A 26470-nucleotide genomic window follows, 5' to 3' on the forward strand; every position below is an offset into this window, starting at 1 on the left:
TGAATTTGACTTTTTTCTGTGAATCTATTTTTAGGAACTGGGACTTGTCATTACTGGAACTCTTCCGGTCTTCAACATAACCGGCCAAAATGAAAATAAGACAAACTTAAAGGTTAAAAGTTAATTGATAAAATTAATAATAATAAACTATGACGTTGAAGCTTATTGTGGATAAGATATTTCTATAAGGAAATACATAGAACGTAACTGTCTCATGAGGCTGAAAGTAAAAGTCAGCAGCTGTCTATGTGATAACCACCTGGGAAAAAGGAAATGCACGACAAGTTCTCAGTTCCCCCAGAGACAAGATTCAGCTTAACTCTAGTTAACTGTGACTTGACAAGAGCACAAGTTCAGGGTCTGGGAGTAATTATTGCTTGGACCAGAAAGTTCATTTGGGTTTCCCGTAAGATGTTACGGAATACATGATAAAAGGGCAGTACTACTTTGTGCACATTTTTAAATGCATCTAAGATACCCATGGAGTTCAGAAAAAAAGAAAAATCCAAAGCAAAAAAAATAACATGGTAATGTTTGTATCAGATATATATAGGTACCTTTTTAGGATCATTCATCCTCCAAGTCCCATACAACAAATTATTTTTTTTAATTATCATGTAACTGAAGGATATGATTTAAATGAATAGTTCTCTTTCTGTTTTTCTCTTTTTCAAATTGAGGAAAAAATGCTTAATGAGTCTCATAAAAATACTTATTTCTATAGCACTGGCATTGTCAATGCTACCAACCTAAAGTTCTACAAATGTTGAAAAATATGTATCTTGTGCTTGTTAAATTATCTCATTTTAAAAAATACTTTTTATTTAAAGTAGGTTTGCATTCCTTTGTCTTAGCTTGCATTAGAAGGAATTTAAAAATCTAGGAGAACTAAGATTTTTAAATACTAAATACTGATTTTATATTTTGGCTGACAGTCCTGATTTGAGGGAAATTTATTTCTAGTTTATAATATAATGAATGTTGCACTTAAGCCTTATTTGTTCACTTATTATAAATTTCAGTTGAACTCCTTATTTTAATAATGTGGCCACGGAAAAAATTGGTTATTCCTCTTTGGGGGCCCATTACCATTCTTAAGTATCTGCTGGTTCTAATTATCGTAACTCATGAAGGGAGTAGTTCTCTTAACTCCTCATATAGACTGTGTAAGAGATTGCTTAAATTGGGGGAACATGCCCTGAGTTGGCTCTGGGTTGGTTCATGGGAAAACAGCATAGTTGTTGACCTAACTTTCTCATTCTGTGTGTACCTACACAGGGTTTACAATGTGCTTATAATAACAATTGATTGGATTTAATGACTTTCTGTGTAACATTTTATTTTATAATTTATGTAACTATATTTAAAACAGATCCGTGATTCCAAATTTTAACACCATTTCCATCCTTATGTCCCATAAAAGACTATGATAACAATTTACCACATGGATTCTTTGATTTGCAACTAAAACTATGATGCCCATTGTTTGGTATTTAGAAGTTAACAGCAAGCAGAAATAGTGTTGTGAGAATTTCCATTTTATTACACGTAAGATCACATACTTTTCACATATACACTAGTATTATCATCAGCAAAAATACATGGTTTTTTAATTTGGTATTGTCTAATTAAGTGGTGATTTCTGAATTGTATTATAGCACAAAGTCAGTTTATACTCACAAATATACATACAACCCCCACTTACAGCTGTTGACTGTACAGTATCAATTAAACTATGGGGTAATTAGTACAAAAAGCAACAAATTTAAAATTTCATATATTTGTGTTGTATTTTAGCTGAAATAATCAAGATTTCACTTTTAACCTAATAACAATACAGTTGAAGGAAAAGAAAAATCATAGCTGAGAATCACTGCAAACTGATACATTAAGTGCCTCACCCTTACACATAAAAATATATATATATATTTAATCTAATGTGAAATGCAAGCATTGTCAAGCTAAAGGATGAATGTATGTTATAATTTTGTATAGAAATGTGTAAATTTTGGGTATAAAAACACTGCCTTTTTGCCTATTATAGAATCAGCTGATTCTTGGTGTGATGGGAGTTGATGTGTCTTTGGAAGATATTAAAAGACTAACACCACGTTTTACAGTAAGATGCCATTTTCTTTTTTGATATCTTTTTTATTTTAAAACCATACTAATTTAGCTTGTCTTTAAAGCACTTAAGAAATTCTCAAAAATTGTGCATTTATCTTTGCAAAGCTACTAAATATTTAAAAGAATTCTTAAAAGAATGTTATAATATCATGTTACCTTTCTTTATGCTTTAAAATATGTATTTAAGAATTTATTATTATTGTTTTTCAGTTGTGCCCCAACGGCTATTATTTTGCAATTGACCCTAATGGTTATGTTTTATTACATCCAAATCTTCAGCCAAAGGTATGTCTATAATTTGTTTACAGTGATAGTGTTCTGTAAAATTAATGATTAATGTTCTTAGTTAGGTTCATCATTTTTTATTCACTATATAGCACTAAGTATAAAAAAGCATTTTATGTGTAATGTTAATACGTGACAAAGCCACAGTTATGCGAAGATGTGAAAGCAGTTTTCATTTTCGCTTACCAGCTTAGCTCTGCAATATTCCTATCCAGTACCCAGCTAACCAGTAGTCCTGTCTCAGAGGCAGTCATTATCACCTCCTGTCCCTGAGCTTCACACATCCTCCTTGGTGTTTTCATTAGGCTGTAAGGCAGTGTAGGCGGTTGCCTGGATGGGTGTAAACCTGACAGCATTATTCATGTTCCTCTCTGCATAGGCCATTTCTCTCTCTCTTTGTTTCTGGTAATTCTCTCTCCTTTCCATCTCCCCGACTTATAAAGATATGTATGAAATGCAGTAAGGAAAACTCAGTGAGATGGACTTCGTAACTGGGAAGGCTTTATTAATCAGTGAGTTATATGAAAGTTATAAAATTCCATACATTAAAGATTTTATCCAAATCTTTATTCCTATTTTCCCAGGGTATAAAATACTTTCCTAAATATCTGATCCAATTCATTTCACTTTTCATTAATGCTTCCCAGGTAAAGCACTTATGTATCTATATGTAAAGCTGGCAAAACCTTATTTATTTTTAATTTATAAGCAGCTTCAAGTTATTATTTAACTTTGAAGGTAATATTAAGGATACTTTAAACCATTCTTCAGGGAAATCTATGCAGACTTATGCATACTATTTCCTTCTCCCCAGGCATAGATATTTAGAGATATTTTAGGATATCAAGTAGGGTCATTAAAAATTATTCAAAAAGTAATAATCAAGAACCATTAACATTGAATATTAAAACATATTTAGTGTTATAACTAATGTCTGCATTTTATTTCTCACTCTGAAAATTATTTCCATACAAAATCCATCATTATCTAAATATTTACTAATTATTTGTAGCTACTGATCACCCTGAATTGTTTTTAAAGTTGTTACTTTAATGTAAATATGAGATAAGCATTTCACATGTTATCATTAGTCTGTCACAGCTCTTTTAAAACATGTCAAGTTTCTTATAATAGAGTTGTTTATGATTGGCTAACATGATTTTTTTTATAATTGAAAATTTTTATCTTTCTGAATCTTAAGATTTGTAAAAACTTTATAGTAGTATTTTGTATTATGTTGTATAGCCAATATATTTAAATTATATTCCCATAAGTAACATGATTTAAATGCTGTAATAATATAATGTGCTGAAGAGTGTGAAGGACCCCTACTTTTATGTAGCTGGACATTTTATGATTGTGAGTCTAAACTCCTTCCCCAAAGGAACTAAAACATATCATAGACAAAATAATAAAGAAGAAGAAGAATGAATATATGTAAATATATAAATCCATCATTTAGAGGTAATTATTTGAAAAGGTTTTCCCCTTTTCTACATTCTTATACTAATAACCAGTATTTATGTGGAAAATATTTTATTACTATTTGAATGCTTTAAACATGTTTCTGGCTCATACTTGGAATAATTAATTTACTAAAATTTTGAAAGCTATAAACAAAATATAAATTATTTATAAATTCATAGTAAAGCCCAAATGGTTGATTTTTCTTCAGGATTATGTTATTTTTCATATTTTTATATAGGAAATTATTAAAAGAATAGTTTTAGAGAACCATTTAAAATGTTTGAACTATCAGTATATTTTTTCTGAAGTTCATGCTTTTGAATTAAATATGCTTATTCTTAACAGGTTAGATATTATAATTTCTTTTTGTGGGTGATGTTGCTAGTTACACAGATAGATACAAGAACCTGATAAAGGATAATACAGTGTAATACAGTTGTTTAGAAACTGATAAATACAAAGGACCAATATGGTTAGAGTAGCATGCCAGCAAAATTAATCTTAATCTTTTTCATTCAAAATTCACCAGTGAAAATATAGAAAAATAATGCCATGTTCCATAGTACCCATTATTTTTTAGCAAGATCAACATTTAATCTTACACAGACATTCTTTGCTGAATGCCTTGTGTTTCCTCCTGAAACTATAATCTTAATTCAAATTATTTGAGTACAATTCTGAAGTTTTTAGAAGGCAGAAAAAGTATCCTAAAGCCAAGAATAATGGAAAATAAAATAGCTGTGAATCTTTTGTATATCTAATTTTCTAAGGAATCATTATTTATCTTCTCAAAGTGACTCTTCAGAGTCTCCACCATGAGTATATTTTGACAAATGCTGAATTATGTATCCTCCTTTATTCCAAAATAGAATTTAGAATTCCCCCATTTTGTTTCATTGACATAACCAGATTAGCTATACTTACTAGATATCTCATTTTTTATCAATCTTAAGAAATATTTATTATATAGGAAATTGTGAATAATTTACATTTTAGAAGTCAATATTTAAAATAAACCTATAGTGTTATGATTGAATTCACCATTTGTTCCATAAGTACAATATTTGATGTCACTAACAAAGGCCCAGATTTGAGGGTTTTTGTTTGTTTGTTTTTGCCATTCTATGCGGCATGCAGGATCTTAGTTCCCTGACTAGGGGGAACTTCTATTGCCTCTGAGAGTAGAAGCATGGAGTCTTAACCACAGAACCACCAGGAAAGTCCACCAAGGCCACAAAGTTTAAGTGTTTAAGATTAAAACTTTTCAATATCCTATAATATTTATATTTTAACATATATGAATCATATACATTCTAAAATATTCCTCTTTTGTGCTTTTGTTTGTTTGATTTTAAAACAGTATAGAGAATTCCCTGGCCGTCCAATAGTTAGGACATGATGTTTCCACTGCCGTAGGCTTGGGTTCAATCCTTGGTCAGGGAACTAAGATGCTGCAAGCCAGGCAGCACGTGAAAATAAAATAAAATCAATCAGCATAAAAATTGTCTGAGAGAAAGCATCTTTCTCCTTTCCTACTTTATTACTTTTTTTTAGGAATAAAAGGAAAATATTAGTAATTTTGCTTTAAACAATGTTAAGTAATTTTACTAGATTTACATATTTTTTCACTAAAAATATTTTTGAACTTTCGTTTATTAACTCATCATGAACTTGATGATACCTGTTTCTGATTGAGGAGATATCTGACCAAAATTGATGATAAGGTAGAACCTTTACCCAGGTTGATATATAGTATGATGAATTACCATCTTTCTGTTGCTTCAGCCTATTGGCATAGGTATACCAACAATTAATTTAAGAAAAAGGAGACCCAATGTTCAGGTAACTGAAGTTAGCAGTGCCTTCAAATTTGCTAAATCAGAGTTGCGATCAAGCTTCTTTTCCTAAAAGCATATGATTAATGCTGCCTTTCTTCATAGCAAGCTACCAGAGCATGAGATGGAGATGAGCATCATTTCTCAATAAATTGGAGTAAAAATGTTATTAATGATGGCAGAGGGTGTGCATTTGCTGACTAAAGACTGCTAGCAAATTATGTAACAATGATAATCAAGTAATCACAAAATTAAAATTAGGTTTGTTATTAAATATTATTGTGAAATCAGTGTCAAATCCATGTAATCCTAACAATTGGTTGTAAAATTAACTTCTAAGTGGAAATAAAAATACAATTCTGATGTCTGATTTCTCTGAATCACACAATTTAAGCAAAAATTCTGGCGGATCTCTAAAAGTATATTTTCAGGTTAGCAGTTAGAGAAAGTTCACGTCACCTAATTTAAAATGTCCAAAATTGCAAATTAATATTGTCTGGAAAACTCATTTGCAGAATCTTTCCTCTGGTGGGAAAATAACTTAAAACATTAACACTAAAAATAATAATCCTGAAAGGATTCTTCCTATAGTTTAGTAAAGTTTAGTAAGAACATTTCAAAATTTTGAAGAAAGTTCAGTATGACTTAAGGTTTTATATATAAGCCTATTTCTTTTTTAAAAATGGTGATATTGTAGTGGAGAGGTAGTATGATATTAATGGATTGTTACACTATGAATTTGTAGAACTGAACTCCAGTTTGTTCTACTTATAACCAACACTGTCTCCTGGAGTAGTGCACTAAACCCCATGGGACTTCAGTTTCTTCATCTGAAAAGTAGGAAGATTAAACTAATAATTATTTCCTATCCTACACAGGATATTCTGAGGAAGTTAAATACAGATATAGATCCCCAGCTCCATCTCCTCAAAATTCTGACTTAATTTGGCCAGGGATAGGCCCTAGGCTTATGAATAGTTTTAAAGATTCCCAGGGAATTCTAAAGAACTGAGCCTTTGGATTAATAAAAACTTCAGTTCCCTTCTAGCTCTAAAATTCTGTGACAATCTGAATTTCATGTTGCTGTGTCAATCTTCATATCTTTTATGTTCCTCTACAGTTAAAATTTGTCTTTTCTTGATTTATTAAATTGTTTTATGTTACTCCTCTTGCATGTTTCTTTTTGTGTATTACCTTAAATTATACTCGTTGCAGTCATGTGCATTTTAGTGAATTTTTAGTTTTGCGATACTTTCAAATATTGCATGTAAATATTGTGATATAATTTAAAAAAACAACCTGGAAAATGGTTTATTTTTAAGGAAACTTCAAATGGCAAACTAGCAACCACACAAGACTTCTAAATTTAGAAAATATTTTTAAAACTATGTAGTATTTTTAATAATGCTGTTAATTATTTCAACTTAAAATTTAAGAACATTACATTCTGCCTTTTATTTTAGTTCCACAAATAGTATTAATCATTTTATTAGTTGATATTTAAATTTTTCAAGTGAGGATTATTGGATATTTAAAACATATTTTAAAATATTTAAAAAATGAAAGTATTGGGAATGCAGGGACTGGATTCAGTTCTCATGCATCTCTTGGTACTTTTCAATATGAGTCTGCTTTTAAATTTTTCTGTCACTTTACTTGTGATGAGTCTTTTAAAAACTGGTCAGCCAGATTGCCATATACAAAGTGCAAGTGATGCATTGACATTTTTCTTTTATGATTTCCTTTTCCTCTCTGTGTCTTTATATGTTGGATTGGGACATGATCTTCATATTGCCAATTCTTCCTGATAATGCCTCCTCCATGCATGCTGTTTGGGTCTGGTCATGCTATGCATTATCCATTGCATGTAAGATGATATTCTTATTTATGTTTATATTTTATCATTTTATTTTGACTTTGTTTTGCAGTGAGTTAAAATTGTCATGCTGATAGGGTGTTTGTGTAAAGATAATTTATTTCATATGACTTTAAGTAAGGAATTTAGAATAACTGTCAACTTTAGAGTCTCCTTTTGATAGAAATGTGCTCAATTTCATAGTTTAAGCAAAGGACTAGAATTATTTTCAATGCTGATTTTTATTTTCTTCTTCAGAAACATGTTACTTTTCAAAAGAGTATTTACTTCTGAACCAGTAAAATGCTGCCTTAAAAAAAATCAGTATTTTAACCTGTTGAACAATCCAATACTTATTTTCAGTAGTCTAGAACCTTCTGAATTTAGATATCAGTTTCATAAGCAGTGAATTATTTTTTAATAGACGTGCCAGGCACAGTTTTTTTTTCTTTTTTTCCTTTAAGAATTCCCATTCATCAAAACCCATGGAAATTATATATTTTTCATTATTTAAATGGAATTACTCCCTAAAGGCATTTCTGTCATTATTATAAGATGAATACATGCTATGTATATTGTGTTATTCAGCATTTGATATAAATATTTAATTTTAATACATTTCATTTTTGGCATTGTCTTTCGTAGTCAGCAGTTGTAAAACTGTTTAAAATAATGGTGATTCAAATATATTTTGGAAGAGCCTGTGAGGCTGTAATTTTTTAACTTCCAATGACCTTGCACTAATATGGCATAATTTGTGTTTATTACTTCTATCTAATTAGTTATAACATATTGATGGTATCTAATTTAGTAAACATTAAAATCCAGTTTCTAAATTTTTAAAGTTGTAAAATTATAGACATGTATTATGTATCATTTTTATGTTCTAGTGAACTTTGAAATTCTACTACGACATGTTGCATTACTAGTGTTACAAGAGAATAGTATATGTTTGTTTATCAAATATTTTGATGTCCTTACTTTATGATTAAGAAAATTTTTAAATGTCATGTGGTCATTTCACATCCTGATTAAAGAAAAAAAAAGCTGTAAGTGGATCTTTAGAAGTCGTATTCCCACAGGATTTGTGATTATAAATGTCCCACCTAATACAGGACTCAAAATATAAGTATCTTCAGTTGGTGATAATCAGAATTTGCCACAATTAAGGTTCAAATTCCTAGCCTACTTATTATTACTTTAAAATATATATGAAAGAATCTACATTTATACAATTATCTAGTCAGCTTTTCATATATCTTAGGTAAGTAACTTTTATGGAATTAATTCTGTATTTACATATCCCTTGAATTATTCTCTGTACAGCATTTTACAATGTCCTGTATGCTTAATTATTCTCTGTGTAGAACCCCAAATCTCAGGAGCCAGTAACTTTGGATTTCCTTGATGCAGAATTAGAAAACGATATTAAAGTGGAGGTAAGTGCCGTTGGCCTGAACAACATCCTCCCATCAGATGCTGGGATTCTTCCAGTCCACAGGATTTGTTGAGCATTTTCATTGTGTTGGTTCTCTCTTTGGACTATATGCACAAAGATGACTGTTTTTTGTCTTTAAAAATTTCCAGATCCTAGGCTCCCTCATCCAAAAGATCATATGAAAAGGAATAAATATTTAAAATTGGGTGTGACCTTAGTTTTTTCTTTCTTTCTCCTTCTACAGGTAGAGTTGTGTATTTCAATACAAATATAACTTGTAGATTTCAATTGAAAAAACACAGGGAGGAGGATGTTGCCATAGAATTGAAAGAAAATTTTCAGAGAATTTAACCACTCAGTAAGCAACATGAGGAAAGAAGCTGCCATGTTTTTCTTACTACTCTATTGTCAGAAAATTTCTGTTTTCTTTCAAAACCAACATTGCATGCCACTTCCTCTGAGGGACCTTCCATAATAATAAAGTGAAAAGTGAAAGTGTTAGTCGCTCAGTTGTGTCCAACTCTTTGCAACCCTATGGACTATAGCCCAGCAGGCTGCTCTGTCCGTGGGATTCTCTAGGCAAGAATACTGGAGTGGGTTGTCATTTCCTTCTCCAGGGCATCTTCCCAACCCAAGGATAGAACCCAGGTCTCCTGCATTGCAGGCAGATTCTTTATCATCTGAGCTACCAGGGAAGCCCTCCATAATAATAAAGATAATTATTAATAATAACACTTACTGAGTATGTGATATGTGTCAGTCATGGCTTTTCAAGAGCTTCTGAAATAGGTTCATTGTTTTTGTTGTTATTACTACTATTACTATTATTATTATGTCTGTTGTACTGATCTATTTGAGGTACAAGAGGTTACATAACTTATCTCCAGTTACTCAGCTATTAATAGTAAGTAGCAGCACCAGAATTTGAACCTGGCTCTCATGTGCCAGAGCAAAGATTTCTAAGATTCTTTCAAATGGATTAACTCTGTCTCTTATCTATTCAAAGACTCTCATATTTCTTTTACAGTTGGTCACACATTTGTACTTGCTTTCCACATTTTACACATTTACTCCCTCAGTGTAGAACGATAAAGTCTATTTATTATAATTACCTTAGACTGAGGCATAGTGCTGGGATATTTTAAGTAAACAATGAATATCTGTTGTAAAGTGTTCTGAAAGGATAACCTAAAATAACAATAATACAGTAACTTTTAAAAGAATATTTCCACACTTGGTCTGTTGAGTGTCTGCGTAAAGTAACTGTTTCAATTTCCCTTAGATTCGAAATAAAATGATAGACGGAGAAAGCGGAGAAAAAACATTCAGGACTCTGGTTAAATCTCAAGATGAGGTAAGAATTAAGCCAGATTTATTCTTAAATAAAATGTATATATTAACAATAATAATTGACATTAGTGGTCAGTCTGATCTAGTAAAACAATATTTATTTATCAAACAGAGAGATTTCTAGTAAACAGATTTATTTAAAGCATTCCTTGCTGGAGGGATATTTTCAGTAAGATTTTTAAATCTGAAACTTTTATAAAATAATGTTGCTATAGGTTTCTTAATGTATTGTTGCATCACTAATAATATATTCTTGAAAATTACATTTTAAAAAATTTTATTGAAGTATAGTTGATTTACAATATGTTTCAAGTATATAGCATAGTGTTTCAGCTGTACATACATATACACACATATATATTCTTTTTAGATACTTTTCCTTTTAGGTTATTACATAATATTAAATATAGTTCCCTGTGCTCTACAGAAGGTCCTTGTTGGGTTTCAAAAATTGTATTTTATGTCTCCATCTTTTCTATCACAGTATGAAATAGAACACACAATATAATGTCCTGCCATGTTCTTTTAGGCCATTTCAGTCATACAGTTTGAAGTCAGTACTTAATAGATGTATATTTTGTATTGCTTGTGCATGCAGATGTTTTAATTGTTGAGTTCCATATATTAATTTTTTTTGTTTCTTATTTACTTGTTTCTGGCTGGGTTTATTTTCTTTTACTCTTTCTGCATGATTGTCCTGCATTTAAATCTGAAATTAAATCGAGAAAACATAGCTACCACTATAAAATCACTGGTACAAGTATGTAATGCTTGTATTGTTTTATAATGACACTGGGAAATTCCTTGTGTATTGAAAGTGTGTCTATCCATTATCAGTCACATGGGGATATGTGTTTGTATATTTGGGTATTTGAAAAATACATAGAACCTACAAGCTTTTGCACCTAGAAATTTAATTTAAGCTTTTATGTATAATTTATGTCTTATTTCCTCATAATCTCATCCATTTTAAGTGTAACGATTCTCTTGAGTTTGTTAAATCCATTAAGTGTAACAAATCTCCTGAATCTGAATCAGCAGAATTTTTTCCCTAAGATGCAGCGAGGATCCGAACATAGTACTTCTTTAGTACCTGCCCTTTCTCACTTTAATCAGGAGTCCCTGTTACCAGAACACAAGGGGTACACATCAGTGTCAGTCTTGACATTTTAAATGTTTTGTTGAAATGTCAGCTCTGTTTACTTAGAATTTAGCCATGCTGTTTATACCTTCACTTTTCTGAGAAAAGAGGTAAACCATTTTCAGCAATTCTGCCAACTTCTTTCTGCTGATCTGCCAAAAAGAACTCTTTGACCTGTACCTTTTTTTCCAACTTATAAATCAATTTTGTTTCTATTAAGTCACTTTTTAATTTTTTTCCTCCAACTTACTGTAAATTCTTTTTCTTTTGACCAGTATCCCCCCATAGACTTTTCATATTAATTACCTTGAAGAAACTGGTGTCTTGTGTCTTTATTTCTCTAATCTGATACTGTTTTTGATATTCTTTTTTCTTTTTATATAACTTGTGGAACAATACTAGTTTGCCCTGGTTTTTTAAGAGTAGTAGTAAATATGTAAACTTTTTTTAAAATTCTTTTAGGAATTTTCTGAGTCCAGAAACTTCCTGTGCCCTTCCTGTCCTCTCTCCCCCATCTTCCACAGACATAAATAAAGCCATGGGGATATTTGATGTATAAAACAACATTGTGTAGTTGTTATAAAATAGACTTGGAATCATGCATTTTCCTTCATCCTGCCAGTTAAAGTCCTCTTGAAGATTCATTTTCCAAATCAGTAAATTGTGGAAAAGAAGAGTATTTCATTTACTCCAGGGGCTTGATTAAATGAGACAAGGATCGTAAAATATTTTGTATATTACCTAATATCAAGTAATAACTTTAGTGAATATTATTGTTCTGCTGAGGATGATGACACTGGAGATAGCTGAAAATATTAAAAGATGCATATGTGTCATCACTAAATCTAATAGAAGAAGGAATGATCATTTCTTTACTACCCTTCAATAGCTACATAAGAAAGATTCAATGTCTATGAAGTCATTTAGCTCTTTCTTCCTTTCCCTGGTGGATATAGTTGTTTTTCTCTGTCAATAATATTAAGTAATTAGTATCTAATATAAATACTGTAATATAGCTTAATAAGAACTGCTACTGCTGATCCTGCTGTTCAGTCGCTCAGTTGTGTCTAATTCTTTGCAAACTTATGGACTGTAATCTGCCAGGCTCCTCTGTCCACAGGATTCTCCAGGCAAGAATTACTGGAGTGGGTGGTCATTTCCTTCTCTAGGGTATCTTCCTGAACCAGGGATGGAACCTGTGTCTCCTGCTTGGCAGGCAGATGTTTACCACTGAGCTTCATGGGAAGCCCTTAATCAGAAGAGTAATATGCTAATCATACATTTGGATCTAGACACTGCATTAAATTCCCGATATTACCAATTTATCTTAAACATCCTCTACTATGGAAATACCTGAGTGTTATATAATATTTCAATCATGTTTCATTATTAAAATTTATTTTTTAAGAAATATTTTTAAAGTTTTGACGTTAATAATTTGGCATAAATTACTGATTTTAAATTAAGATTTTCCACTTAAATGTCCTTAATTATCATGTGGGTAGTTTTTTTCCTAAAATTTTGCTTTACACATACACATAACAAAATAAATAATTGTAGAGTGGAATAAATAGATCAGACATTTGTGAAGAAGGGTATTGAATCACCACTGAATTTATAAATGGAACCCAGTGTTCTGCTGTTCTTATAAATTAACATATAAAAAGTGATCATAATCAAGTTCAACTCTTTTTTAGAGATACATTGACAAAGGAAACAGGACATATACATGGACTCCTGTCAATGGCACAGATTACAGGTAATTAACCATATTTATATGTGTGCTTATAAAAAAATATTCAGTTCAGTGTCTTTTACCTATTTTTAGTATCTGTTTTTCCAGTAGATGAATATTGCTTTTGTATATTCTCAAGCTGTTCTCAATGTAATTAAAATAGAAATATTATCCTTTCCAACATTAAAATGCATTAAAGTTATACATTATTATTTTCAAAATGGGTAATATGGGGGAAAGCTAGAAATATAAAATTTAGAAATGAAAATTTATATGATATACATATATTTGATATTTTGTATATTTATGTTAGTAAAATGTGACAAAATCCCCTTACTTTTTAGTCATGACCTCCACTGACTTCCTCATTTAAATTGTTATATAGTTTACAGTACTTAAATTTAGATTGCAAATTAAAACTTCTCACATCATCATATAATCTGATATAAAATGCTCAACTGATATAATTTAACCCCATGAGTAGAAATTCTGTAACATACTGATTCTTCCAGTTGACTGGACTTTGAAAAACTGGACAGACTAATACCCTAAAATTTCTTGGAAATTCTTCATTCACCACCACTTGCTGAGCATTTTCTTTGCTTGCTCTAACTTTAAAGTCACCTCTTTCCCTGTGGTCCCGCTTTCCACAGCCTCGTAATACTGGAGCTGATACGATTATGTCCTGCTTATTCATTCTCTCTTCCTCCTCCTTCACATCCCCACCTTTGGATTTCATGTCACCAGAAAATACCACCTACCATTCCTCCCTTTAAAGAGTCATCCCCTTCTCATTCCAGGGATTTTGATTCCTGGGCTGGTTGCCACCCTCTCCTCCATTCACATGGATCACTGTTTCTCAAACTATTTGATACATACCCACAGTTATATTAAAAAAAAATGTTTACTAAAATAAACACTAAAAGATGAAAAGTCAAGTGGACAACAATTTTTATTGGATTTCATAAACATAAAATTAGGCTGTCAGATTACTATAAAAATTTCTAAATGCTTACTCTCATTTTCTGTACTTAACTAATCATGATCTGCTAATGGGTAGTTTGCAAATGGGCCAGGTTCCCTGGACATACTTTAAATACCACTGGCATAGTGGTATTTTGATTTTTCTGGTGGCTGGACTCTCGGTTTTTCTGTCTCCTTCTCTCTGATGATCTTGTCAATACCCAGTCTTAGCTATCTGCATCAAAGTCATGTCCTGCAACTCTAACATTCAGACTGCAAGTCCTTCATAGTCTTAATTTGAGGTGTTTTTTTTTTTAATCCAACTGTCAGATGACTGCATTTTAGCTTTCCATGCCCTCCTTCTGATAGCCCAACTGCAGCAATTCTTTGACTCAGTTGAGACCTGAAATCTATCAACTCCTGAGACCTTTCATTGTCCTTGCCTTCCTCATGTGCGTGTACCCATTATTTCAGCATAAATTCATTGGATCTTATTATGTTCTCTCTCTAATTTTAATGCCATCAACTCGTAATCAAGTATAGCAAAGAGTAGTTTGACCAATTTCAATCCTAGTTAAATTATTACCAGTACCACACAGCATCTGCACAGCTACAGATGAGGAAAATAAAATATTCCTTGACTGATAATGTCTAAAACCTCTCAACCTCAAGTAGACTTCAGGGGCACCTGCTGATCTCAATAGTCCAATAAATTTAGGAGGCTTCTAGATGACTTTTGATAGCTTCACTCCTCAAACCCATCTCTTTCCCATCCATTTTCTCTGTTGATCTGAACCTCTATTTTTCTCAGTGAAAGGAAGCAATCAAAAGAGACCTACTACCGTAGAACATAGCTATGTGCATCTGTTTCTCCATCTCCTATCTCTATTTCTTTTCACAACACAAGGGTCATATTTCACAAGAGTCGTAGTATTAATACTTGAGTTATCTTGTTTCATATATCTATCCACAATACTCCAATAATTTGCTGTCTTAATGTCTATAAAATGTAAGGTTTGCCACAGCCATTAGAAGCCTTACAGCATGTGACTTCATTTACCATCAGTTCTCTGAAGTTGTCATCTCAGATTCTTCCCTGAACCACCTTCATCTCCATCCTCCTTGCTGCTCCTGATAAACCTGGAGCCACTCTGCCTCAGGACCTTTGCACCTAACTTATTTCTCTGAGGATGTAAAGGGCCTCATCATTTCACATTATATATATGTATGTACACATGCACACATATATATGAAGCATATATAAAGAAATTTATTTCTACTGTTTATTGTTTGTCTCCCCCTCACTATTAAGTTCTAAGAAAGCAACATTCTAAGACTGTTAAACTCTGAGATTATAAGGTTGTTGCCTGCTTCATTTACTTTTGAATCCTCAGATTATAAGGCAGGGGCACACAGTAGACATTCTATATATCTTTAGACAGTTCAGTAGATTTTCAACTTGTTTCTTTCTGTCAAATTCAAATAATAGTGTCCAAACTTCCATTGAAATATTCAAATATGAAGGATTCTTTGATTACATATTAATATATGATTAATATGTAGCCTAATTAATAGGCTATGGCAGACTCAACCATTCATTTCCTAATAAAACCAAACTATATTCCTCCTGCCTCTGCCTCAGAGCATACACCTAACTTTGCCGGAGAATCTAGAGTGCTGGGATTCTCTTAAAGCTGTAACATTATCGTAGGGGACCATTGCCTTTGTGTTGCTAGGATGGCAGGCAGACTCAATCTAGACGAGGAGCCCATGGATAGTAAGCCATGATACATCACTACATGCCAATATTTCTCCATTGTTTTAGTTTTTCACATAAGTTTGAATCTACTGAAAAATACCAGTGTGACTGTTTTACTTGTATGTATCTCTTGATTTCTCTCATTGCTATTAGGCATTTCTTTCTACTGTACCATCTTTATGTATCAGTATATACATAGGTCATTTTATCCCCTTCCTCTTCCATGGTTATTGCCAGCTGGATGTTTTTGGATAACCTTGACAAACGGTGTAATAGCCAAGAGGAAATCTGGGAGTCCTGTCTCTATAGAGATGACTTCATGGTAGGAATGTGCTCTTTGCCTCTGTTGATTAGACAAATAAATTCCAAGTTAGAAAAACGGTTTCTTTTTGACCCTGACAGTGACTCATTCTGATGGTTGGTCCTACTGCTGTCATAATTACACCCTGGGGGGATTTTAAATTATTATCCTTAAATGGTTTTAATAATCTCACAAATGTCTCTGATATTCCTCCCCTTCCCCTCCCACCCCCAGTCGTAACTCAGGTAACCAGATTAATGTTCTTTTCTTCAGTTCTGAGCATTTCTCTCCTTGTTCACAGAACTTTAGTCTCTTCCCATTTTCATTCGAGTTCAGACTTACAAGCTTGAAATTTACATCGCGCATCTCTAGCCTAACCTTTCTGCCCTGTCATTTACCCCACCATCCTCCCCACAGTAACTGCTGCTATTCTCTGAACAAGTCTCAATTTCATCATCTTTGCATGTTTTCTTCACACATTCCCTTCACAAATCTATAACTTTGGGACAGATCAAATTTATTTTCATTGTAAGTACTCCCTTGAATCTCTGTACAAAGAAATTCACAAATATCAAAGTAGAACAAAACATTATATCTAAATTGAAAAAAAATGGAAGTGTTTTTATGTAATGTATGAGCTATCAAATTTTACTTAGTGATTTCTGTCTCCTTAAGCTTTGATATAACTTGATATATTTTGAAGTATAGAAATTATTTTAATAGAATATTTTCTTTTTGATGAAGAGTGCTTTTATGGTGATATAAATGATGGAATAGAAAAGTGTGTTATATTCCATTTAACTAAGTTAACCATGTTTATGGGAGTTGCAAAAATATTGCTTGGGCTGTACCATCCATCTGGTGGCCACTGCCTTTATTAGATTTTAATCCCTTGGAGAAAATAAAGCAGCCTTAGTCAGTTGGTTTTATATGGAGAAAGACAACAAAGACTGCATATGGCAGCATCATTGACTTGGAATGTTGATTAAAGATCTTATCTGCTCTAGGTTTAAAATTAACTATTGCCTTAAGACAAAAAATCATTATGTGTAATTATATGTTTCTATAAAATATAGATATTATTAATAATAGCAACTTGAGACTTGCAGGCCAATACAATGTATATATGTCAATTTTAAATTTCTCTTGTGTTCCTCATGGCTTTCCACACTAATTTTTATGGTACGTGAGCTGTAACCCAAGCTTGCAGTGTGACACTGTGGCAGCCACATGATATATTGTTATCAGTTTTAATTTGAAGTTTCTCTTAGTAATAAATGCTGATGGGGCACTAAAATGTCCTAATTTCCCTTGAGAGGAATTTGTGGGAGACAATCTTCAAATGCTCAGTAATTCTGTGCTACATTTTATAAATGGCAAGTGAATCATGAAAGGTCATCTTACTTTCAGACTAATTGCACTGTGTTTTTTTTTTTTTTTTAAATTTTAATCTCTTCTACCTTAAAGGAAGTTACCTTTAAAATGAATGTAGAGATTTTCATTAGATCTACATAACATTTTGTTTCTCTGACCTTTACCCATAAGGGAAGTCTATGAATTACTTAATGATGGAGAAAGATTTGGGAATTGGAGGTAACAAGCATCCAATTATTTTGCTATCTTGACTACATAATTAAATTGTAGCAAATCAGCCCTTGCTTTTTTCCTCTTCGTGGAATGAATTTTAAACATATATTCATAAGAAGAAAAACCTGGAATTTTATATTTTGTGCTGTTCAATGTTGTTCATTAAAAATGCATAACGGGATTACAGTTTGGACATCTGTATTCAGAACCTGGGAAACATGAGGCTTGAGTGATGTAAAAGATGATCTTCTACCAATACCTAGAAATCTCAGAAGCCTAGAAATGGACACATTTTTCTGTGTATTGCTAAATTAGGGGTTAGTAAAAATGTTAAAAAAAATTGTAAAAATGAATCTGAACAGCTCAATTGGTCACTTTAATCAAGCATCACTTTTTTAAAATTTTAAAATAATTGTTTAATTGGGAATCTTAAGACATTACCTCATTTTTGGTATTAGTTTCCTTCTGTATTCAAAGGATAGCAAAGGTCATTTGCAACTGTAAGTATGGATAAGGAATCATTATGTTCTGCACATGTTATCAGCCATTGTGAGAGTAGAAGAATTGCATGTGTGCAATTGTTACAGGAAACTGCATAATATTATGATTTTTTTTAACAATTCTTATGTGTATGTTCATTAATTGGCATCTTCAAAATGAGTAGGGTTACCTGCCTGTCTGTTTTTTAATTTGTACAGTCATATTGAGACAAGGTTGGATGACAGGGTTGACAGTCTTTGTGTCTAAAATGTTCTGAATCTTGCTTAAGATTTGCACTGGAGATTTCCTTCAATGTGTACATCTACCATAAGACTAAAGTAACCCCATGGCTCTTGTAAACTATAAAAAGCACGATGTTTCTCCTGTTGTACCTATAACAATCTACCAAATGATATGGGATATCCACATTTAATAAACTTGAAATAAATACAGTTACACTGTTGGATAAGAACCAATGGGAGGAGCAAAGGAATCTGAATTTCCCCTTCAAAAGACACAGGGGAAATTGCAAAGAGATGAGTTCTATAATAGTAGGTATTTAATCCTTCAAAAGAAAATATTTCAAATGATTGTATGCATTGTATAATACTAGTAATACTTCTTATGTTTGTTATTGTTAGCAGTGTACATTTGCTAGCAAGCACTGTAACGTTATGTATAATTCATTAGGGAGGGGATAGCCAGTGTGCATGATGCAATTACTTTGCCTAAACATGTCCCTACTATTCTTCTTTTTTTTTTCACAAAGTATTTTAATATACTTTTCTTGAAATATAGTATCCATGACATTTTCTTCAGCTAATTTATGGGCACCCTAATTTTCCTTGTGTCTATTCTGATTCCCTACAATGTAGAGTACTGGATAACTCTGGATGGCAAAACAAATGAAGTGCCTTATTTGCATTTTCCTGTCAAAGTAATGTCTTTTCCTTCCCGTGAGGAAGATCTTTGGATTTCCCGTGAACTTGATGTGTCTTTTTTTTTTTTAAGTTATGTTTCATTTTTGTTTGTTTGTGTTTATGCTTCTCTTGTTTCTATTGCAGTTTGGCCTTGGTATTACCAACCTACAGTTTTTACTATATAAAAGCCAAAATAGAAGAGACAATAACTCAGGCCAGATGTAAGTACTGTGAAAGTGACTTCAGGGTCTATTTGTTATCTCCTAGTACCAGAGGTTTAAATACGTCTAGACTTTTGAATACCCAAGGCTTCTACCTTTTAGTAGGTGTTATTACCAAATCAACAGCAATGATTCTAACCCATTCCAAACATGCAAGGAACAAGAAATATTCTACATGGATAGAATATGAGCGGGTACTCCAGCCTCACTGGCAGTCCCCACCACTCTCCCCCTGCCTTGCTCTGTGCTCATAGAATCATTGCAGTGCTGTTGTCCTCTGTTGCTGTTGTTTTAAGGGTCTGCTAACTGGCGCAAAATGTTTCGCATAGTCTCTACTCATGGCACTCTGCTAGTAAAGTTCCTTTTTTTTTCTTTATTTTCTTCTTGTTTTTGCATTCAGCAAAAATGATATACTCCACATCTGCGACATTGAATAAATTGCACTGGCCTTTGGCTTTGGTTTAGCGATTAACTCCCTTCTAATTATCCAAATTAATGTCTTCAGTAACCTAAATGGATTCGTTTTTTTTACAACATCATTTGGAATGTGGAGTAATTATTAACACTAGCGCATATTTCAAGTCATTATTAATCTTTATTTTGTTTCGGGTGACTAGATTTAGCAAGGTAAAATGACCATCATATCCTTTACATATCACTCAAGTATTCCTGACCACTGAAATTTTTCCTGTTATGATAAAGTAAAAAATGTATGTGTGTGTATATATATATATATGTATATACTTTTTATATCTGACCTTACATAAACTGCAATTTCTTTTGTTTCTATGTCAGTTCTTTTTTTGCTCTCCACAGTCCTAGTTCTCATTGTAAATTGTGGTAATTTAGACATTTGTATTTCTACTTTCACTTGATAGATATGATGGTCTTTTAACAACCACTGACTTTGCATGAGCTAGTTCATCACTTGATAAATGAGGGGATGACTAGTGGGTCTTTGATGATTGGTAAATGCTTCTGTGTATAGGCTAGCATCATTGGGATTGCACTTGAATTAGCCACTTTGCAAAATAGACCCTTGAAATAACCACAGTACAGAGAGGGTGCTCTAGTGGTAATTGACAGGACATACTTTCCAGTCTTCAAAAATATGTGTCTTTTTTTTCCAGAACTACAGCTGTACATAAATAAACCTTTGATCTATGCACAATATTTTTATTCAAGAAAGTCATTGAATAAAATATTGTTTGTGACCCCCTTTGCTTTACCCTCTTTTTTTTTGTTTCCCTGCTTTCTCTTTCTGATGGATTTTCACAGCCAAAAAGGGCAGAATGAAGGGCAAGTATTTTCTTGTTGCTCAATTTCTTTTTCTTTAGTACACTTGACATTTTCACTGATATTTCCATTCCTATTGGATATTATCCTCTGTGCTTCTCATTTGCTAGATTTTCCTCCATGATCACTCAGACCTTAGTAGCAGAAAAGGGGAAAGAATATGCTGTTTTCATATATAACCTGTTTTACTTTCTGTTTTTTTTCCTACACTTGGATACTTGTGTCTTTATCCTTCCACTTACTAATTCATACTAATATGACGAATGCCGTTAATTCACTAGGGCATTAATGGGTTTATTGTAATAATTTTATTATAATATTGGTAAAATATTTATGTTGATATTTTAAATCAATACCTCTGGTGTAACGCTGACCTAAGTCATTTTTTAAAGGATATCTTGGTTACAGCAGGGTTAGTTAGTAAATGGGAAAATTATAGACCTAGCATTGTCTTTGATATGACCATTGTAATCCATGTTATGAAATTAAAATTGATTTTATTACTGTGAAGTATTGGGGGATCTCTATGTGTTTCAATTTAGGATGAAAGTCTATGTTTTTCCTTATTAGTTTATCTTTCTAATGTCTTATTGACATCAAATATCAGGATGCATATTCCGATTCTTATCTAACCCTATAATATTATGTTTTCAGATTCAGAAACTCTGAAACCAGATAATTTTGAAGAATCTGGCTATACATTCATAGCACCAAGGTAGGTTTTGTTTTGTTTTCTTTTTTAAGGCTCATTGTGGATGTATAGGCCTTCCAGAATAGGTCAGAGTTGGGGGTCAAGACTGCTCTGGGTTATGCCATGTCAAATTATGGAACCAAAGGAAACAAAAAGTTTAAAACTGAAGGAGAATTCTGTTATTCTTTCATTCACCCATTCAGGGACTTAGCAGCTGCATTGTACTAAACAGTATGCCAACTTGGGGATCAGGTGGTGACTAGGACAGATGGAGGTTCTGTTTTTGTTGAAGCCAACAGTGTATTCAACAAAAATGAAGAGTTGTGTATTTGCATTTGTGACTGTGTTTCCACATACAGCTCTGTATACATAAACACAGATAGATATGTGTAGATATATACCTGTATGTGTGTGTATACACACAAGAATGTGTATACCTCAGAGCGTGACTAATGTCATTATTGATTTAACACAAATTTGGGGAAAATATATTTTAATATAGTGAGATTTTCTGACATAAGTTTTACGCTGAGCATTCTTTTTCCTCCTACACAATTTCACTTCTCTTTCATATAATGCCCCTTTCCCTATCTCTGTACATCTTCATCTCTGCCTCTATTTTCATATAATTATTTAGGCTCCATTCATGAATCCAAGATTATTCTTTATTTCTATTTCTTTCCTTAGTTTTTGACTCCCAGTCTCTAGCAGACACATATAATAGTACACATCAACATAATTTCTATTACCCTAGGCTAAATTATTGAATAAAATACATTCAGAAGCTTGTAGTCTTCACTTCCCTCATTTTTTCCTTCTTAAAGAAATGCCTTTCAGAAGGTTCCTAAAAATTGGTCTCAGTTATTCTTTCATTTTATTTCTGCATAAGCATATCTGAATTTTCTCTTCTTGAAAATAAGTAATATATACATATATATATATGCACACACATAGATATATAACTTTTTCAGAAATCTGTGTTAACAAAGCATATTCCTGCTTTGTAAGTGACTGCCCTGGAGCAGCTTTCTTGCTTGGATTTCCTTCAGTGTGGACTCTGCTAATCCCATCTCTTTCGACACTTGCCTCCTCTTGCTTGTTGACACACTTTTCCAGGTTTCTCCCTCCCTCCCCAGCTGCATGCTCAGTCTGTTCCATGAGCTTCCCTTCTTGTGCACATCACTCACATGAGCTGCTGGCCTAGACCCTCTGATCTTCGTATTGAGCATCGATAGATACACCACAGACTCTCAAGTATTCTATGCTTTGGTTTGGCCTGACAGCTGCCACATCTCCAGGATGATCATATTATCCAGAAACACAATAGATATAATATATAGTTTATTAACCTTACATTAGAAGATCAAACAGTATACCTATTTCTAGACTTCATGTACACCCTACCTGTTTCAATATGAGACATTCATGTTTGTGGAACCTGATGGGAATCTCTCTTCAGGGTGCTTCAAATTCATTATCTCCTGAACATTTGTCTTCTTTCGGGGGAGCTCTTCTTTCCATGTTGCCTCAGTAACAAAAATACTGTCCTCCCTAAATGCCATTCTTGAAAGCTGATAGACATAAAGAAAAGGAGCAAAGATGTCTAACTTCTGGTCAATCAATAAGTCTTGCCAAGCAGGATTTATCTTATGAGTATCCAGTATGTCTGTCAGATTCTGCTGCTTTTTGTTCAGGCCAGTGTCTTCTCTCACCTAAACTAGTAAGGCTGCCTCCTAATTGATCTCCCTGCCTCCAGTATCTCTCCCTTACTTCCTATTACTGTCTCCTTTTTGTAACTAGAGGGAATTTCTAAACTTTCAATAAAGTTTTGGTTCTCATCTGCTAAATACTAGCCAGTGGCTTAGCACTGTCCTCATGATGATCTATTCTGCACAGGATGGCTTTCAAACATTCTGTCACTAGATACCAGTTTACCAGTGTGGTACCCTATGCTCTAAGTCAGGGGCTGACAAACTGGCCTGGAGACTGGCTGCCTGTTTTAAACGTGAAATTTTACTGGAACATAGCCATGGCCATTTGTTGAGGTGCTGTCTCTGGTTGTGACCTGGACCTTTTCAGCCCACAGAACCTGAATCATTCACTCTCCTACCCTTTAAGAAGCAGTCTACCAACCTCTGCTTTAAAGTCAAGCCACACTAAACTTTTCTTAGTTCCTAAATGCGTTTTATCCTGCTTTCATTAACCTGCTATTCTGGATCGAACACACCCACCACCTGTCCTTTCCAGACTCCAGCTTCACAGCTCCTCCACCTGGGAATTTCTTTCCTGTCCTCACTGGATTAGACATCCTTGCTGACTGCCTCACAGAGTCCTATATTTCCCATACTAGAGCACTGGCCACACTTCATTTTATTTACTTTCCCCAACCAAGACATGATGGTATCTCTTTGGCTTACCATTCAATATTCAATATCACATCTGCTGCCTGGCACACAGTAGGGACTTCGTAAATATTTGGTGACTGGAGAATCTATAAATATATGAAAAGTATTTTTAAAATCATGTTACTAATGCCTGCAATCTTATAAGCAATTTTTTGCTACAAGTAACTTTGAACAACTAAACTGCTGAAACTAGTTAGAGATGGAAAGCAGAATATTATTGTATAGCACAGAGATGAAATGGCGTTGAGATACTGAGTGTGCTCTGTTGATGAGACTCTCCCTCCATCTCAGATCTGTGATTTTCTGTGGGTAGCTTCTTGACTCATTTCTCTTAATTTTTAAATAGCAGACCATGCAGATTGGCTTTTTCAACTTCACTCTTAAACAAGGTAGAAAGCATGGTAAATTACCAAGTTCTCCTAGAGAGGATGAATATATCTCTCAATCCCAATTTGTAGGCAATCAATTTTGTTTAACTCAGCAAAGATTAGCATATGGACCACTGCTGCAGCCTTAAGTATGTTCAGCATCATGGCTGGAAGAGTGGAATTTGCCTGTAAATTTAGGGAAGGAGTAAATACCAGAGAAAGAAAGACACATTGTAGCTTGTAGGATAAATCAATGAGTGCCTCCCTCAGTTAACATATTAAGCCTTTTACATGCCATGATTACATTTACCCCTCAGAAGAATATAATAAATTAGTACTATTTTCCTATTTCACGGATTAAGAAACAGTTTTAGAGGTGGTAAATAATATGGGATTTGAATCCATTTCATTGCTACTCTAAGGTATAAATATCTACACTGAATATGTAAATACTTCATATCAGTTCAGTTCAGTTGCTCAGTCATGTCCGACTCTTTGCGACCCCATGAATCGCAGCACGCCAGGCCTCCCTGTCCATCACCAACTCCCGGAGTTCACTCAGACTCATGTCCATCAAGTCAGTGATGCCATCCAGCCATCTCAACGTCTGTCGTCCCCTTCTCCTCCTGCCCCCAATCCCTCCCAGCATCAGAGTCTTTTCCAATGAGTCAACTCTTTGCATGAGGTGGCCAGAGTACTGCAGTTTGAGCTTTAGCATCATTCCTTCCAAAGAAATCCCAGGGCTGATCTCCTTCAGAATGGATTGGTTGGATCTCCTTGCAGTCCAAGGGACTCTCAAGAGTGGGAATTTCAGAAGAACATCCAGTTCAGCTGAGCAAATATTTTTGTAGGGAATATTTCCTAGGAAAGTGGGCATTGAATGTATATTCAAAGATTTGTGGAAAATAAACTGATAAAAATTAAGAAAAAGAAAAAAAAAATTGGTGAGGAAAGACAGACATTTATGTTACCCAGGATATCAGGCATATGTTTTTGTCACTGTTATTAATGGGGAACAGTGAAGCAAATTAGAGCAACACTATCAGTCTGTTTCCCAGATATTCATTGTCATAGCTGTTACTCAGATTTCTTGCATCTTAGGTTCTTTACTAGCAAAATAGTGCTAACAATTATACCTGTCTTATAGAGTTTTTATAACCTTTAAATGAGATAATACCACATGCAATATATACTTGTAAGTATATTACTTAAGTAATATATATTTAATGTAGTTCTTGGTAGGAGATGAGCTCTAAATAAATATTAGTTATTATTTATGGTTCTAATAGTGGTAGGAGGAGGAGGGAGTGCTATTTAACAAAGAATGTTAAAAATCAGTTATTTTAAAATAATTTAAAGGCAAAAGCTTGCAAATTTTATAGGTAGAACCATTTCTGTTAATTCTTAAATAATTATACTATTTGATCCTGATTACTACTCAGTTTTAACATTTCCTTCAGTCTTAAGACTACTGGAAAGGAAAGCATTGAGAATACAGATGCATGTATTCAGTTCAGTTCAGTCGCTCAGTCATGTCCAACTCTTTGCGACCCCATGAATCACAGCACACCAGGCCTCGCTGTCCATCACCATCTCCCGGAGTTCACTCAGACTCATGTCCATTGAGTCCGTGATGCCATTCAGCCATTTCATCCTCTGTCATCCCCTTCTCCTCCTGCCCCCAATCCCTCCCAGCATCACAGTCTTTTCCAATGAGTCAACTCTTTGCATGAGGTGGCCAAAGTACTAGAGCTTCAGCTTTAGCATCATTCCTTCCAAAGAAATCCCAGGGTTGATCGCCTTCAGAATGGACTGGTTGGATCTCCTTGCAGTCCAAGGGACTCTCAAGAGTCTTCTCCAACACCACAGTTCAAAAGCATCAATTCTTTGGCGCTCAGCCTTCTTTACAGTCCAATTCTCACATCCATACATGACCACAGGAAAAACTATAGCCTTGACTAGATGGACCTTAGTCGGCAAAGTAATGTCTCTGCTTTTGAATATGCTATCTAGGTTGGTCATAACTTTTCTTCCAAGGAGTAAGCGTCTTTTAATTTCATGGCTGCAATCACCATCTGCAGTGATTTTGGAGCCCCCCAAAAAATAAAGTCTGATACTGTTTCCACTGTTTCCCCATCTATTTCCCATGAAGTGATGGGACCAGATGCCATGATCTTCGTTTTCTGAATGTTGAGCTTTAAGCCAACTTTTTCGCTCTCCACTTTCACTTTCATCAAGAGGCTTTT

General features: G+C 33.5%; 1 protein-coding gene across 13 annotated transcripts in view; it reads left to right on the forward strand.

Annotated features, from left to right (window-relative positions):
• CACNA2D1 (calcium voltage-gated channel auxiliary subunit alpha2delta 1) overlaps nucleotides 1-26470 on the forward strand; it is a 539624-nt gene that overhangs the window by 471545 nt on the left and 41609 nt on the right. For 3 of the 13 annotated variants that reach the window (XM_040260717.1, XM_040260714.1, XM_040260716.1), the window contains exons 16-25: nucleotides 35-112; nucleotides 2045-2119; nucleotides 2338-2412; nucleotides 5665-5721; nucleotides 8937-9008; nucleotides 10290-10361; nucleotides 13196-13257; nucleotides 19388-19464; nucleotides 20743-20763; nucleotides 21415-21475. In XM_040260717.1, coding sequence (XP_040116651.1) covers nucleotides 35-112; nucleotides 2045-2119; nucleotides 2338-2412; nucleotides 5665-5721; nucleotides 8937-9008; nucleotides 10290-10361; nucleotides 13196-13257; nucleotides 19388-19464; nucleotides 20743-20763; nucleotides 21415-21475 — 650 coding nt within the window. The remainder of the gene's footprint in view (nucleotides 1-34; nucleotides 113-2044; nucleotides 2120-2337; nucleotides 2413-5664; nucleotides 5722-8936; nucleotides 9009-10289; nucleotides 10362-13195; nucleotides 13258-19387; nucleotides 19465-20742; nucleotides 20764-21414; nucleotides 21476-26470) is intronic. The other 10 variants (XM_040260719.1, XM_040260715.1, XM_040260724.1 and 7 more) reach the window with 5 other exon arrangements.

This window comes from Oryx dammah, unplaced genomic scaffold (assembly GCF_014754425.2).
Source record: "Oryx dammah isolate SB20612 unplaced genomic scaffold, SCBI_Odam_1.1 HiC_scaffold_18, whole genome shotgun sequence".
Taxonomy (NCBI): domain Eukaryota; kingdom Metazoa; phylum Chordata; class Mammalia; order Artiodactyla; family Bovidae; genus Oryx; species Oryx dammah.